This window comes from Telmatherina bonti (assembly GCF_933228915.1).
Source record: "Telmatherina bonti genome assembly, chromosome: 2".
NCBI classification, from domain to species: Eukaryota; Metazoa; Chordata; class Actinopteri; order Atheriniformes; family Telmatherinidae; genus Telmatherina; species Telmatherina bonti.
The window spans coordinates 13448210-13466165 of NC_136620.1; the positions used below are offsets into that span (position 1 = coordinate 13448210).

At 38.9% G+C, this 17956-nt stretch overlaps 1 protein-coding gene across 1 annotated transcript; it reads left to right on the top strand.

Moving 5' to 3' along the window:
* Window positions 1-2172: 2172 nt before the first annotated feature.
* Window positions 2173-17598, top strand: slc12a3 (solute carrier family 12 member 3; the record flags this gene model as incomplete). Its single annotated transcript, XM_079256254.1, has 26 exons — window positions 2173-2424; window positions 2898-3023; window positions 3748-3823; window positions 3929-4024; window positions 4114-4253; window positions 4358-4468; window positions 4901-5012; window positions 5215-5345; window positions 5476-5560; window positions 6112-6272; window positions 6837-6944; window positions 7061-7184; window positions 7899-8000; window positions 8303-8458; window positions 8542-8641; window positions 9137-9248; window positions 9330-9464; window positions 10398-10504; window positions 10631-10713; window positions 10925-11002; window positions 11106-11207; window positions 11436-11547; window positions 13454-13540; window positions 13887-14025; window positions 15727-15794; window positions 17457-17598. The coding sequence occupies 26 exons, from the start codon at window positions 2173-2175 to the stop codon at window positions 17596-17598; spliced, it is 3045 nt and encodes a 1014-aa protein (XP_079112380.1).
* Between the last annotated feature and the right edge of the window lie 358 nt (window positions 17599-17956).

Here is a 17956-nt window from a genome sequence, read left to right on the forward strand (position 1 = left end):
CAATAAACCTGACCAGTCTTCCTCTGACTTTCTGCATCATGTTTTCTGTGTATGAGGACTTGAACGGTTCAGGTCTGAAGTGACTTTATCAGATGTGGAAAAGTTACGGCAGCAGCTGATCAAAACTTTAAGAGTGAATGTTGGCAGGTTAAGTGGTTGATTTATTGCGCCATCAGCTCAGAGTGAGCAGGAACATCCTGGAATAATTTCATCAGTCATCCAGTTCTGTGTGAAAACAGAAATTTGGCAAAAGGTCAATAATTTTGCATAAAGTTTAAACATATTCTTAAACATGCAGATGTAAAATAGCCATTTGGCTAATTCTGGTACATTTACAGCAATATCAATGTACAAAATCCCGGTCAAATCAACCAAATAAATAAAAAAAGCAAACTACTGAAAACATTGTTATGTTTCATATTTAGAAATATTATATATTGTATTATATTTCTATTATATTTCTAATATTATATTTGTTGTTATATGCAGTTTGTCTGTGTGGAAGTTGGTTCTCTGGTCTGGTTATGCTGGTTGCCCAGTGCTTTGAGCCTCTTAGACTGCTTCTGATCCTTGGAGGGGGTCCAGTTGCACACAAAACTTATGTAGTGGTTATGTGTAAATCTGGCCAAAAATAAATGTAAAAAAAGTCCCATAAAATGATAATGAAGAATAACTTTTAAGATTCAAGGGAAACCTTATATCCAAAAGGCTCCTCTTGGCAAATTTGTTTAGTAAAAGATGCCAGCCAGCCATGATGCTGGACAGGAAACACTGGAGAGAAAAATGTCAATGGAGCTCAGTTTCTGAAATTAAGCTGGACATTGATATTTATATGAATGCAAAACCATAAAATACCCTCTAAATGCATTATTTCAGTACTCCTAGAGGATAAATTGGTCTGCCTAGTTATGTAATGCATTATGTAGCTGAATTGAGAACTGTTATACAAGTTCTCAATTCAGTCTTCTTTAAACTTTACTATAAACTGTTTTAGGGCAAATTGTAAGTACTGGTCTTAATGGTGTAGGGGTGCCCAGCTCCATTCCTCCAGGGCCACAATCCTGCAGGTTTTCCATGTATCCCTGTTCCAACACACCTGATTCAAACTAATCAGGATCCATTGGATCCATTTAATGCACGCCGGGTGTGTGGGAACAGGGATACCTTGAAAACCGACAGGTTACAGGACAGCAGCCCTCAGGGACAGACTTTGGGCACCCCTGCTTTAGCCCATGTTTTAGTCAATGAAGGCATTCTTCTTCTTCTTCTTGGCAAATGTTTGTTTGATTACATGAACTGACATTATGAACAAATTGATAGTGTACCTCTGACTCCTGTCTGTATCGTAGCACTGACTAATTTTACTCATTGTTTTAATTTGTCAAAAGTTCTACAAAAACTAATTTGATCAGAGTTTGCAGCAGGCTTTGTTATTTAATTATGATATTAATGCCTGTTCATTTAAAAAACATATTGCACACTACTATATCGTTAAAGGTTATCTCCTGTCTAATCTGCTCATTTCACCACATGTTAAAACATGTAAATATTCACTTATAATAACAAACTTGGAGGAGTGTTGTTGTAATCTCCTTCATGCTCTGCTAACTGCTCTGAGAAGTGAAATACAAGGTTATTGTGCAGGTTAATCAGGGTGTGTAATGGCGCTATTTACAACATTCAGACAACACCCCCCCCCCCCAAAAGAAAAAGCCTTTCAGGACTTTAATCATTTACAAATACAATTACATAACCAAAACCGGAAAGTAATATAGTTATGATATCTTTCTTCTGAGCTAAGAAAATTGTAAATTTCCTGTCCCAACACCGTCCAAAATTATCTCTTTGCAACATGAATTTGTCCATGTCGGGCTTAATCATTCTTGTAATGAGTCCTGTTTGATTGTGTACTGAAGTAGTGAACATCTTATATGGCCCCAGGCTCTTCCGGCATTGCTAAGGTCACATTTAAAGACGACACACCCAATAAAGTCTCTCTCATTCGCCTGAAACCACAGCTCCATCCCTCAGTTTCTCTCTGCTGTAGCTGAAGGGACACATATCTATATCTTTCTTTCACTGATACAGCTCCCTTTTTAGGATACATTTGTGGCTAAAATCTTTATTCTAACATTCTGAATGGAGCTGCCAGTAGTCAGTGATGATAATCACATGGCTGCCTACAAATCCAACCTTCCACTCTCAGCTGCCAATGGGAAGACAACTTCTGGTGGAGTTGATGAGTCTGGATATTACCAGTGCTATGGTAGCGGCAGCGGTGTAACATCCCAAACACCTGGTGCTTTAACTGGCTACGAGACTGTGGATGCTCCACCACGCTATGACTTCTATGCCAACACTGAAGTGTGGGGCCGACGGAGGCGCCTCCGACCATCTCTGTTTGAGTTGCATGGCAACCCTGAGGTGAGGAATCATTGCTATTTACCAGCTCTTGTATGGTTGTATTTATGTGTATATGTTCACCCTGTGATGCATGAAACAGGCTTCAGCTTATGGTTTGCATGTCCGTAATTCCAATAATTGCTCCATTTGTTGGAATCAAAAGGAATAAATAACTTTTTTCTGAACATTTTCTGAATAAGAATACCAATTTACAAAGCAATCTTAAAATACATGAAATTCTAATAAGCCTGTTTCTCTGCATATTTGTTAAACTAATTATATATATTTTTAACTACTCATCAAAAAACACTAAATAGTCATTATCTTCTTGTTGCTAATTTAATTTAAATTATAAATTAATTAAAGGAATTAACATAATTGCTTATCACTTGAAGGAGGTGCATCCAAAGAAATATTCTGCAAATATGCTGCAAAGTTGTCATGTTTTCAGGCCATGTCAGTATAACTGTCTTCTCTTGGTTTGGCTCAACCAGGATGATTTCAGACCTCCCCTGTACGAGGAGATGACAGCTGGAGAAGACAGCTCTGAGGAAGAGGTGGATGAGCAATCAGAGCCGCCATCTGAACCTACTCGCTTTGGATGGGTGCAAGGAGTCATGGTAGGTACGGCAGGGCGTTTGGACAATGTGTGAGCTTTGTGGGACATTTTTAAATGAGGATATTATTAAAATGTAAGAAAGATTAATAATATACTGATTTATAATGAATTTATTTATTTAGAATTTTCCTGTGATTTAACTTCGAGAAATAAAATCTTTATTACAGCAAGTGCACTTTCTTATCTGTCTTCAATAAAATGGCAATAAAGGAACAATAAAAAAATCTTGATAAGGTTTGGATTTCTGAGAATACCACTTTGTTTTAATCAAAGACTAAATGTAGAGAACATTTAAATGTACATTGTTGCTTGGCAAAGAGATGGCAAAAGATTAATGAGTTATAACTGGAAGGATTATGACAGTAATACATGAATATGTTTTTATTTGTCATTATATATAATTTTCTTAATAATACTTCTTAATAAAAGAAATTTTTTTAAAAAGTATTGTATTTTGCGTATGAAGGACTGGCAGTCTGTCCAGGGTGTACCCTGCCCCGCCTTTTGCCCCATAATTGGCTCCATGATAGGCTCCAGCTTCCGTGTGACCTTTATATTGAACTGAGCAGTCAGGAAATGGATGGATGGATGGCATGGTCCTGGCAAAACATGAGCTGAGATGGTTACCAGTTAAAACTTTCAACAACCCCCCCTTAAATAAAATCATAATGCTGATAAACCTCAAATCCAGTCTGAGTTTATTTGTATGTGTGTTTGCTTTGTAGATCCGCTGCATGTTAAACATCTGGGGAGTTATTTTGTACCTGAGGCTGCCTTGGATCACAGCTCAAGCTGGTATAGGTACGTCCAGCAAAACTGTCCTTCACAATAGTTTCATGGGGTTTGATTGACTATAAAACATGAAGTATGTCTAAAATATTTAGACTGTTTTCATCCTTCTGTCAGGTATGACCTGGGTGATTATTCTGTTGTCCTCTTGTATAACTGGGATCACTGGTCTCTCAACTTCAGCTATAGCTACCAATGGCAAAGTCAAAGGAGGTTTGTTCATTTAGTGACACTATTCAGCAAAGCTATTGTACTTTTCACAATAAACTAGTCCTAAGTTCATGATCACCATCTACTCTCAGGTGGGACCTACTTCCTGATCAGTCGCAGCCTCGGTCCAGAACTGGGTGGCTCCATCGGCCTGATCTTTGCCTTTGCCAATGCTGTAGCTGTTGCCATGCACACCGTGGGCTTTGCTGAGACTGTCACAGACCTGATGAAAGTGAGAAGTGTGGTTTCTGTTCATGCATGTGCAACGGGTTTTACAGTTTTGCAGATGTGCAGTAAACAGTGGATCTTAAATGTAACGTTAAACCCCAACCTCAGGAACATGGGGCTGTCATGGTGGACCGGACCAATGACATCCGCATCATTGGTATCCTCACTGTCACGTTGCTACTGGCAATTTCAATGGCTGGAATGGCATGGGAGTCAAAGGTGAGCTTGATACTAGATGGTAAACTGCATTTAATGAGAAGTGTTTGAGCTTCCAACTTAACTTACACAGTGGGCTAGGTCATTGTTAGGTCTCTGTTTGTGCAATTAATGAAAATATTATATTCTATGTAGAAAAAACAAACAAACAAACAAAAGATGAATATATCAAGTATGGTATAGAACAGGGATCCTCATTCCTGGTCCTTGAGGGCCGCTGTCCTGCAACACACCTGATTCAAATCAATGTGTATTTAGTAGGCATGTGCAGAGCCTGTCTGAGCCTGAGTCAGGTGTGTTCCAGTAGAGACACTTGGAAAACCTGCAGGACACCAGCCCTCGAGAACCAGGACTGAGGATACCCAGTATAGAACATAGACTGGGCAAAACATGTGTCTACATCCGAATATTTAAAGCGAATTACATCTTTCACAGGCCCAGGTTCTGTTCTTCCTGGTCATCATGCTGTCATTTGCCAGTTACATTGTGGGAACAATCATGCCGGCTTCACAAGAGAAACAAGCCAAGGGTTTCTTCAGCTACAAATGTAATTTTTCACTCATACTAACATAACTTACTCAGCAAATCACGAACATAATTTCCACTGGATCTTGAGTGTCCCTGAAAAGCTTTACTCGTATGGTGGTCATATGGCTTTCCTTGAAAAAGTGATTCATGGATCTCAGCTGATTGCTTACGAGTGTCCTTGCCAGTGCTTTCCAGTAAACTGACTGCTGTCTCTTTAACAGCTGGGATCTTTGCTGCCAATTTCGTGCCTAACTGGCGAGGGCCGGAGGGCAGTTTCTTTGGCATGTTCTCCATTTTCTTCCCCTCTGCCACAGGCATTCTGGCAGGAGCCAACATCTCTGGAGATCTAAAGGTTTGCTTGGTTCTTTTTCTTGGACTTTTTTATTAATACAGTGTATGTTTATTGATATGCAGGATGCATTCTGAAACTGTTACGTGACTGTAGTGCCTTACGTTAACCTTTTATGTCCACTCCTTCCCAGAATCCAACTGTAGCTATCCCTCGTGGGACGCTGATGGCAATATTCTTCACTACATTGTCCTACATCATCATCAGCGCAACCATTGGTAATGTTCACATCACTTTCTGTCAATCAGTACCAAAGAATGTTCTTCAGACATGTGACATGAAAGGATTAAATCTTGATTTACAACCTTACATGGTGATGAGGTTATATCCAACATAAGTTGAATATTTAAATCTTTTCAAGCTGTTAAGTATAGATTTACATGTAAATATGAGTAAATATCCTTTTCAGATATCCTGCCATGTGTTTAGCTGTATTCCCAGTCATTCCACTTAAATGTGGAATTTAAAAACTGTAAAACAAACAACACTTCAGACCTTGATACAAACCAAGCAAATACAATATTGTCCACTGCTATTATTCTCATGTGACATCACACCTCCCTATTCTGTATTTCAGCACAGGAAATTAACCTTTCCTCCATGCTCTAGACGCTACGTTGACAAACACAGAAAACCTTCTTGCACAGCTCGGATTGAGAAAGAGACACAGAGAGAGAGAGAGAGAGAGAGAGAGAGAGAGAGAGAGAGAGAGAAATACTGCATATATGATAACTTTGTCTTCACAATGGATTTCTTTGTGTTTCTCCAGGATCCTGTGTGGTGCGAGATGCGTCTGGCTTGTTAAACGACACCCTGTCTTCCTCGACTCCCCTCAATAGCTGTGTCGGTTTAGCTTGTCAGTATGGTTGGGACTTCACGGAGTGTATCACTAATGGGACCTGCACCTATGGCATCAGTAACTACTATCAGGTCAACACAAGCTCCAGCTCCATATCTATCTCTATGTCACAATATGTAAAAGTATAAGTGCACATTTGATTCATGCATAACCACCATTTCCTTCCTGGTTTGTTTTGCCCTCAATGGTAGTGACAGAAATGAAACATTGGGAGGGAAATGAGTACATCTGCCTGTAGCGATAATCTGTTCCATCGACTCACTGCTGATGGGATCTGTTTCTACATATGCAGGAAGATTATACTGTCTGATAAGCTGCAGGCAATTGTCAACATAACTTTATGGCAGAACAGTACAGAACAGTGTACATTTCAAAATATAACATCAATAACAATATCATCAGAAACACTTTTGCTGTTGAAGTCCATTATATCTTCAATAGCAGTTGCTTTTTATTGCCACTAGGGGGAACCAGAGCACAAAGTTGTAGAGCTTGGAATCACAACGCTGCTAGTTGACATTCCTTCTTTAAGTTCGGCATTCAGTCTTCTTCACATTCATCAATAACAGGTTTAAAGCAGATTTCTGTACTGTGGTAAAAATGAGCCTAAAAAGGAAACATCTTTCTGTGTGCAGACGCTGAGCATGGTATCAGCCTTCAGCCCACTCATCACTGCTGGGATATTTGGAGCCACTCTGTCCTCTGCTTTGGCCTGCCTGGTGTCTGCTCCCAAAGTCTTCCAAGTATACACATACATTCTTTCAAGCATTTATTGTGTTTTCACTCAGGAAAGATTTAACCAAGTTTTTCTTGCATATCTTATTTTTCTTCTGTCTCTGCTGTCACGTATTCTTGACAGTGTCTCTGTAAGGACCAAATCTATCCTCTCATTGGCTTCTTTGGCAAAGGTTATGGCAAAAACCATGAACCTCTCAGAGCCTACCTGCTGACATACATCATAGCTGCCTGCTTCATTATCATTGGTGAGGTGTGAATCATTGGTGAATAGTGTTTGAGCTGATCTCTGATCAAATACATCAACAAAACTTGTTAAAAACCCAGGTGAATGACTGCTTAGTACAGTGGGACAGCTAAGCTGGCATGTTAAACAGAATTTTAGATAAGCTATCTGAATGAACACACTCATAGTGAAGAAGCAAAGAACAGAACAAAATGTTAAAAATACCAGTCCTGTTTAAAGCTGACTAGTCTATTTTTTGCATGCAAGTACCATCTTTTAATTATCACTACATATCTTTTTTTTTTTTTTTATATCTCAGTAATTCTTCATTTTTTCATCCTTATATTCTTTTGCATATTACTTCTCTAGGTCTTCAGAAAGAGAAAAAATGAGCAATTACAGTCTGAATGGATATGAAAAAATCCAGAACATCCCTAAATATGAAGCAACAAAGCAGCAGCTTTCTTATGTATGGAATAAAAGTCATAAAGTATGTGTGTGTGTTTAGCTAATATTTTAATATTACTAGTGAATTATGATTTGATTGTTGTATTTTTTTATTTTTTAGCATTTTTTTTCTTTTGCTGCGCCACCTTGACAGCATTAGGACAGCAAAACATTGAGTATTTTTCATTGTAAAGCTGTAACAGGAAACCCGTGTTTGTCTCACAGGAAATCAGTTGCTTGCCAAAGATTTGGATATATGATAATAATTTTTGTTTTACCCCTCTGCCAGCTGAGCTGAACACCATTGCTCCTATCATTTCCAACTTCTACCTGTGCTCCTACGCTTTGATCAACTTCAGTTGCTTCCATGCCTCCATCACCAACTCACCAGGTACATCATTAAAATGTGACACAAGAAGCCTTAATGGACATCGTTGTGAAAATGAGATGACATTAATGATTGATCCATCTTTAACTATGTGTTCACCTCAAACTGGAAGCTGTTTGGAGTATTAAAGTTTGTGTGGTACACCGTTATCGTGTCATATATTCATCAATGCTGTTTACGTGACCTGGAAGTTGTGAATCTTGTGATCACTCATTACCAACTGTCACCACTGTATTTTTCTCACACACATTGTGTGTAACTTGTTTTTTGTCTGTGTATTATAACCTGTGTGTGTCTGTCTGCAGGTTGGCGTCCATCGTTCAGGTTCTTCAGTAAGTGGCTGTCTCTGCTGTGTTCTGTAATCTGTTTGGTGATCATGTTCCTGCTGACGTGGTGGGCGGCCCTCATAGCAATCGGTGTCGTTATATTCTTTCTGGGTTATACACTCTACAAGAAACCAGGTAACCCCCTTCACTCAGATGGAATATGCTACAAGGAGCTCAGAGCCTTAAAGTGGCTTATATTAGTACTTTTCTGTGCTTAGCTGTGAACTGGGGCTCATCGGTGCAGGCTAGCTCCTACAACATGGCTTTGAACCACTGTGTAAGTCTCAACCTGGTGGAAGACCACATCAAGAACTACAGGTTAGTGGGAGTTGGGCTTTGTCTGCAATCTATGGATCACACACACAGATGGATGGATGGATGGATGGATGGATGGATGGATGGATGGATGGATGGATAGATAGATAGATAGATAGATAGATAGATAGATAGATAGATAGATAGATAGATAGATAGATAGATAGATAGATAGAGGAGGTTGAGGAAAATGTTTTTTCAAGAACAGAACAATACGCTGACTAAGTGGAGGTCATAGTCTTACTCTAAGTGTGTGGGTTTGTTTTACTGTCATCCGCACACAAAAGCAAAACAGCCACAGAAAAACCACAGTTTCCGTTACAGCTGCATCCAGTAATTTTCATGTTCAGCACTGGAGCTTTTGTGAATTTATTTGTCATCTTTAAGCACTCAGATTCTCAACTCTGATATAGTGCACAAGGTTAAAAAATATCCCTTACCTTTCAAATCTGCAGGAGTTTTGACAAAAACTGATTTCTGTCTGTCTGATTCTGTCAGACCCCAGTGTTTGGTCCTATCAGGTCCTCCCAGTAGTCGTCCAGCTCTTGTGGATCTTGTCAACTGCTTCACAAAGAGTCTCAGTCTCATGATGTGCGGAAATGTGGTCACTGTGAGTACAGCTGAAAATACACTAATGAAAAGTTTGTGTTTTCTACCATAAGAATCTTCTTTTCTTTCCTGCGTGTCTCAGGCTGGTTCTTCGTCAGCAGCAAGCAAGGCGGGCAGTGAGAGCCATGTGTCCTGGTTGAACCAACGGAAAATCAGCTCTTTTTACAGAGGAGTGGTGGCTTCAGAGATGCGATCTGGAGTTAACATGCTGCTACAGGTTAGAGACTTATCTCAAACACTTTTTTTTTTTATCAATGTTGCAAAATAACCTTTATTTTCCAGCCTCAGACAGATACACTCAGTTAAAGCTGAGTTAACCCCCAAAGAGCAAGTTTGGTTCAAGATAACAACTTTGTAAAGGATTCCAAGAATATTCCATCCACTATAAAACCATGGTTTCAGTCCAGTTATTACTGTATCTGACATAATGCCAAGAAAACTTCTTTTTATTATGGAATTATAGGGTAAATCTTGTTAAACAAATAGTACATCACTCCTCCACAGACACATGAAAACTGTAAAGCAGATATCTAACCATGAAGGTATGTGTCATTTGTGTATAAAAAATAAAAAAACAACACAATAAAATGTCATAAATTCATTGGGAAGTACAGCAGCTCATGTGAATAAATTGTCTGTTCATTGTTTGTATCTAAATGTAAATAATTTTCCATACACCAGTAAGTCTCACTGAAACAACACTGAGCACCTGGTTATATTGCAGCATTTCTTATCATCCATCTCATCACTGTGAGACTAAATACAGCTCTGCAATCCAACATAACAGCTCCGGAAAGGCTTGAATAACTCGAGTCAATAATATTAATACTGCAACAACAACTGTATCATATAATATTTAATAAATACAATATGTGTTTTCTATGTTGCCTGTTTTTGTAACCGTTTGAATAAATCTTTACTTATTTTAACTCCCTTCAGAACTAATCATCTTTGAGTTATCTGTTTAAAATCTCTCTGGATTTTTGCACTCTGTATGTTTGAGTGTTTATCCTTCGTGAACTTCTCAGCTGATAAATCAGCAGCTTTTTCATGTGACTGGTAAAGCCAGAGACAGGATTGCTAGCTCTTTCAAAGCAGGCGCACTAGTCCGACACTTGGACCTCCGCTCATGTTTCTAACTGTTCACCAGGGGGCAGGTTTGGGTCGTATAAAGCCAAATGTTCTGCTGATGGGTTTCAAGACAAACTGGCACAGTGATTCGCCTCAGGCTGCACACAACTACATAGGAATCCTGCAGTGAGTACAATGGGAATATTGATTTGTAAGCATCTAAATAAGCATTAATTAAAGAATATGAAACATCATTTTTGCAGATAAGGTCATTCAATGTCCAAACTTTTGTTTTTCTGGTATGCACTGTAGTGATGCATTCGACCTACAGTATGGCGTGTGCATACTGAGGATGAGAGAGGGGTTGGATGTGTCTCGTCTATCTCAGTCACATGGTGAGAGCCTGCATTCATATTACTGCAGTGTGCAACTAAATTCATTCAACTTCATCAATAAATTCTTGACAGCTGCGGCCACTGCTTTGGATCTCAGATAGTTTAGCATTCACAAGGGGCATGGGAGGGAAGCTAGGTCCACATTTATCATCATTTAAGTGATTGAGGCAACCGAACCCACGTACACACCATGCTTTTTTTTTTATTTCAGTTAATCAAGGCTTTGATGGGGAGTCAAACAGTGCTGAAACCATCTCTGCCAATTCATGCATTCGAACAAGCACTACATGTATGTACAGTATATGTATTATCCAGTCGTGACACAATTTAAAATCATTTTTCTTTTGTTACCGTCCATAAAAAAAACGTATTTGTATCTGATTCGTTTGCAGCTTCTGTTGCTGTTGTGGCTGATCCTGTGCAGCCTTGTACAGTTTTTCAGAAAAAACAAGGAAAGAAGACCATTGATGTGTACTGGCTGTCTGACGACGGAGGTGTGATACTGTACTATACATCTACTATACTATACTATACTATACTATACTATACTATACTATACTATACTATACTATGTTATCCTAAAGATACTATGCTATATATACTATACTATACTATGTTATCCTAAAGATACTATGCTATATATACTATACTACAGTACTATGTCCATCAGTTGCTTGCTTTTCTGTCATAAGAACTGTAGCATCATCTGGTGTGTTCTCCAGGTTTGACGCTACTGCTGCCGTACCTGCTGACCCGCAGGAAGCGCTGGGCCAAGTGTAAGGTCCGAGTGTTTGTGGGAGGGGAGATAGACAAGAAAGAACAGCAAAAGGAAGAGTGAGTCTGTTTTATTTGCTTGTAGTTTCAAAGTGTGAAGTTGTCAGCTGACTGATATTTGTCCAGTGAAAACAGCAGCAGCAGAAAAGTAGAAACAATTCTTGAGCACTTAAAGGCAACATAAGTATGCTGTAAACATGGTTATTACACTGTAAAATGTTAAGACAGCAAAACATTGAGTATTATTATTACTGTTATATTAATATATACTACCATATTACTGTTCTTGTATTTTTTTTCAATAGACTACTGAAATAGATTGCAAGTCTAACATAAAACTGCGTGATTTGTCTGTCACTGTAAAACTACATAAAATGCTCATTATTTTAAAGAAATATAATATATTGTCAAAATTGTCATAACTTTAACGGGTTATTTCAAAAGAAAATAGTTAAACTGCTAAATCCAAGAATAATACTATTAGTACTCTGTAATTTTTACTGTGAATTTATTTATATGGTTAGGATATTATATGCTAAATAAAGGGTACATATGTATAATTTTGGCATAGCTGTTAAAGAGGTGAATTTGGGGGTACAGAACTCAGATTCAAGTCCCCAAAATGGCAATGAAGGGCTTTCTTGATGCTCCCCAGTCACCACAGTGCCTGGCATCCCACTGCTCCCAGTAATGCGGTTGGGGGCAGATTTCCCGTCTTGGATCAACAAAGTATATTTGTTATATATCTGTATAGTATTTTTATTATTATTATTATTATTATTATTATTATTATTATTATTATTATTAGTGATATTTTATGATGTTGTATAAACACTAAATACAAGAATATTCCATAAAACTCCTAAATAAAAGCCAATGAGAAATACCAACCTTCTGCAATTCTTGGACAGATTTATTTGTATTTTTGCCTTTTTTGACTGTAATCAAAATTTTAATTAAATAAAATTAATAAATAGCATGCAAAAGAAAATGTTATAGTAGTAATAATAATAATAATTATTATTATTATTATGATCATTATTATTGTTGTTGTTGTTATTGTTATTATGTGTTCACTTTTTGTTTATTTGTCCTGTTTTTCACAGTATTTTTTTTCTGCCTGAAAGCCTTTTTTTTCTATTATTTGTATAAAAAACAAACATTTAGCCATTTTTAAGCAACATCAGAAAAAGACAACCATTTGTTTCTATGTGTTACCCTGTCGTGGTCCAGTCACTTACTTTTCTGATCTATATATCCATATCGGTTCATAAACTTAATAGATGTAGCCATTGTTAGCCACCAGCTGCAGTTTTGTCCAGCCACCAGGCTTGAAGTCAGACTTAATTGGCCATTTTCTCCTACAATAAAACTTCATGTCATCTGAATAGAGAACAGCGTCAGGTACAATTTATAATTGTTTTATCCCATGTAGTATGTGACAGTGCACAACAACTGATGCAGAATTTGAAGCAGCCCGTGATGAGCTGACAAACACACTCGCATGTCAGAATTTATTTCTAACTTGTGACTCATCATTTGACCACTAACCGCCATGTTCATGACATTGATCAATAGGAGCTCATTCACAGAGTCCATTCTTCCTTTCATCTGGGACTGACAGAAACCTTGACAGTTTTGGACTCATTTGTTTTGTTTTTTTAACTCATTTGTGAGAGTGAATTAAAGAGTCAAGTTGGGGGCCTTGAAGTAAATCAACAACAAAAAACTGGCTGTGAGATCCTGAAACTTCATATTTAAGAATTGGTATTAGAAGCAGTCATTTAGTATTATCTTCAATAATAAATCTGATTAAATAATAATCTAAATTCCACCTGCTTGAAGATCCCAATAAGGAATAGCAGGATTCAACTGTTGTGATTTCTTCTTCTTGTTTCCATATATGTGTCTACAAAGAAATGTCACAAACCTCACTGTGCCCTACAGTTTCACTTTATCTTTCCAGGGTTTTGTCACTGATCAAGAAGTTTCGACTTGGTTTCCAAGATGTTGAAGTGCTTCCTGATGTTTACCAGAATCCTCAGCCCATAAAGTAAGCTTAGCAGAGCATGTGTATGAGAATAAAACAAAACAAGACAGAAAAACACATATGAAAGAAAGAATAAAGGAAAGAAAAAAGAAAAGAAAAAGAGTTAAAGAAAGAAAAAAGAAAATAATAAAAGAAAGAAAGGTGTAATCAAACCACATAATGTTATAGGGTGAAATCAAACCACATTGTGTTATAGGGTGAAATCAAACCACATAGTGTTATAGGGTGAAATCAAATCACATAGTGTTGTGGGTTGTTTACTACAGTTATTTACTGTCTGTGTTGAAACAAAAAGAATAAATGTTTTTTTTCATAAATCATACATCCTGCATGTCTGTGTGCATTCCAGTGTGCATCAGTTTGAAAGCATAATCAGCAACTTCAGGCTGGATCCCAACTCCAAACATGACTCGGACCCTGACACCCTGAGACAGCAGGAGGTGCCCTGGATGATCACAGACCAGGAATTTGAGAGGAACAGAGCAAAGGTTTGACACAAGCTGATGACATATACAGTGGGGTTCCAAAGTTTGGGCACCCCTGGTAAAAATTTATTTTAATGTGACAAAAAGAAGCTAACAAAAGATGGAACATCTCCAAAAGGTGTCAAATTACAGATTAGACATTCTTATAACATGTCAAAAAAAAAGTTTGATCTTATTTCCATCATTTTAACTTTTAAAATAACAGAAAACAAAAAATGGCCTCTGCAAAAGTTTGGGCACCCTGCATAGTTAGTACCTTCTATTCCCCCGTTTGGCAAGTATGACAGCTTGTAAACACTTTTTATAGCCAGCCAATAGTCTTTCTAATCTTGTTTGAGGTATCTTCACCCATTCTTCCTTGCAAAAGTCTTCCAGATCTTTGAGATTTCTGGGCCATCTGTGACGCACTGCTCTTTTAAGGTCTATCCATAGACTTCAGTTATGTTGAGGTCAGGAGATTGTGAAGGCCATGGCAAAACCTTCAGTTCCTGCCTCTTGATGTAATCCACCCTGGAATTTGAGGTGTTTTTAGGATCATTATCCATTTGTAGAAGCCATCCTCTCTTTAACAGCAGTTTTTTCACAGATGGCATTAGGTTAGCATCCAAAATTTGCTCAAATCCCATTGAATCCATTTTTCCTTCTACTCATGACATGTTCCCTGTGCCACTGTCTGCCATACAACCCCAAAGCATAATTGATCCACCCCCATGCTTAACATTTGGATAGAGGTTCTTTTTTTATTAAATTGTGTGCCCTTTCTTCTCCAAACGTACCTGTACTCATTCCGGCCAAAAAGTTCAATTTTACTTCATCAATCCACAGAACTTGTTTCCAAAATGCACCAGGCTTGTTTTATATGTTCCTTTGCAAACTTCAAATGCAGATTTTTGTGGTAAGGACGAAAAAGAAGTTTCCTTCTGATGACTCTTCCATGAAGGCCATATTTGTACAAGTACCTCTTTATAGTGGAAAAGTGTACCATAACTCAAGTATTAGCCAGATCTTCCTGGAGGGATCGTGCAGTCAAACGTGGGTTTAGACTTGCTTTTCTTACAATCCTGCGAGCTGTTCTGTCAGATATTTTTCTTGGTCTTCCAGATCTTGCTTTAACTTCCTCTGTTCCCAATGACCGTCATTTCTTGATTACATTCGGAACAGATGATATTAGCATCTGAAAACACTTTGCTATTTTCTTACACCCTTCTCCTGCTTTGTGAGCATCAAGTATTTTCAGTTTCAGTGTTCTTGACAGCTGCTGAGAGGAACCCATGGTGCCGATTGTTGAGGTAAGGTCAGATGAGTCTGGGCATTTAAAACCTTTGAGATTGACATCACCTGGTCTTTCCAGACACTAACTGTAAACAATCCAGGACACTGTCAGGTCTCTGTTGTCAAATTGGGGGCGTACAAGGTACTAACTCTGCAGGGTGCCCAAACCTTTACAGACACCATATTTTGTTTTCTGTTATTTTGAAGGTTAAAATGATGGAAATAAGATGTAACTTTTTTTTACATGTTATAAGAATGTCTAAACTGTACTTTGATGCCTTTTCGAGATTTTCCATCTTTTTAAAGCTCCTTATTTGCACATTAAAATAAATTTTTACCAGGGGTGCCCAAACTTTGGAGCCCCACTGTATTTAAAATGCCTGCACCCCCCTCTTAATTTTCTCTGTTAAAAACACTCTGTGTGTGTTCCAGTCTCTCCGGCAGGTCCGTCTCAATGAAGTATTGCAAGATTACTCCAGAGATGCGGCTCTTATTGTTGCGTGAGTGAAATATTTGTTTAGTTGTCATCCCTTTAAAGTTAACAACTGGGGAGAAAAGTCTAATTTTTTTTAACTCAAGTCTTTATTTGGCTCTTTAAAAAAATTTGAAAAAATAAACTGGGGTGGTGGTCCCCCTTTTAAAGAAGGGGGACCAGAGGGTGTGTTCCAATTACAGGGGAATCACACTCCTCAGCCTCCCTGGTAAGGTCTATCAGGGGTCCTGGAGAGGATTCAAAAAGTCAAATCTCGGACTGAAGAGAAGCAGTGTGGTTGTTGTCCTGGTCACAGAACAGTGGACCAGCTCTATACCTTCTTTAGGGTCCTGGAGGGGGCATTGGAGTTTGCCCAACCAGTCTACATGTGCTTTGTGGACCTGGGGAAGGCGTTCGACCATTGGACTCTGCCAAGGCTGCCCTTTATCTCCGATTCTGTTTATAACTTAAATGGACAGAATTTCTAGGTGCAGCCGAGGTGTTGAGGGGATCCGGTTTGGTGGCCTCAGGATTGGGTCTCTGCTTATTGTTGATGACGTGGTCCTGTTGGCTTCATCTGGTCGAGATCTCCTGCTATCGTTTGAACGATTCGCTGCCGAGTGTGAAGCGGCTGGGATGAGAATCAGCACCTCAAAATCTGAGACCATGATCCTCAGCCGGAATTGGGTGAATTGCCCTCTCCGGGTTGGGATTGAGGTCCTGCCTCAAGTGGAGGAGTTTAAATATCTCAGGGTCTTGTTCACAAGTAAGGGAAGGATGGAGCGTGAGATCGACAGACGGATTGGTGTGGCATCTGCAGTAATGCGGACTCTGCGCTGGTCTGTTGTGGTGAAGAAGGAGCTGAACCAGAATGCAAAGCTGTTGATTTACTGGTTGGTGTATATTCCTACCCCCACCTATGGTCATGAGCTGTGGGTCGTGACTGAAATAACGAGATCTCATAAACATGTGGCTGAAATGAGTTTCCTCCGGAAGGTGGCCAGGCTCTCTCTTAGAGATAGGGTGAGGAGCTCGGTCATCCGGGAGGGGCTCAGAGTAGAGCCGCTGCTCCTCTGCATCGAGAAGAGCCAGTTGAGGTGGCTCGGGTATCTGGTCAAGATGCCCCCTGGACACCTCCCTGGCGAGGTGTTCTGGGCACCTCCCTCCGGGAGGAGACCCTGGGGGAGACCCAGGACATGCTGGAGGGATTATATCTCTCTGCTGGCCTGGGAACGCCTTGGGATCCCCCCCCCCCTGCAGAGTTGGAAAATGTGGTTTGGGAGAGGGAACTCTGTTCTTCCCTGCTTAGGCTGCTGCCCCCGCGACCCCACATAAGCTGTACAAGATGGCTGAATGGATGGATGGAAAAAAAATGTTTTTGTTATTTTTACCATTTATTACCAATTTTATTTATAGTTTATAGTTTATTTATAGTTAGATCAAAATTAGTGTGGTGTAATCCTTTGGTCTTTGGTATCCACTAGGGTGTAAGAGACCAGTATCTTATAGTGTTTAACAGAATTTTGAGCTCCTAACTTAAAGTGATGCAAAATGTCTCAACTATATGTATCAAATATGACACGTTTGGCTTTATTGGGTTACAGAGAAGACAATGACATGTAAGGTGATCAGAGTTGATCAGGAACTGAAAACAAAGCTCATGTCTCTCCTCTGTTGTGTCTCCTGACAGCACAATGCCAGTAGGGAGGACAGGAGTGTGTCCCAGTACTCTCTATCTTGCGTGGCTTGACGTCTTGTCGCGGAATCTTAGACCTCCGGTGCTGCTCGTCAGAGGAAACCAAGAAAGTGTTCTTACTTTCTATTGCCAATGAAAGGTTTCCATGCTTGTCATAACAAATCTTATATTTCATCACAGTAAATGATCAATTGATCTTGTAATGGTGTCGTTTGCTGTCTAATGTTGTGAAATTCATCATCTCATAATGTGCACATGGCATTATTCATTTTCCTTCAATTTATCTTTTAAATAAATGCTAAAACTACACTGCTAAAGAAATTAAAGATAACTGCTAAATAAATTGTACTGAATATTTGCTGAGCCCCCAATGCTAAGGTGGTCTTATGTTTGACATTTCTGGTTAATTTCATCCTAATTTGAATCATCATAGTAGAAATACCATGCCTTTTCTTTCTGTTTAAAGCTAATAGTGTCCTGAGGTTTAAATAAGT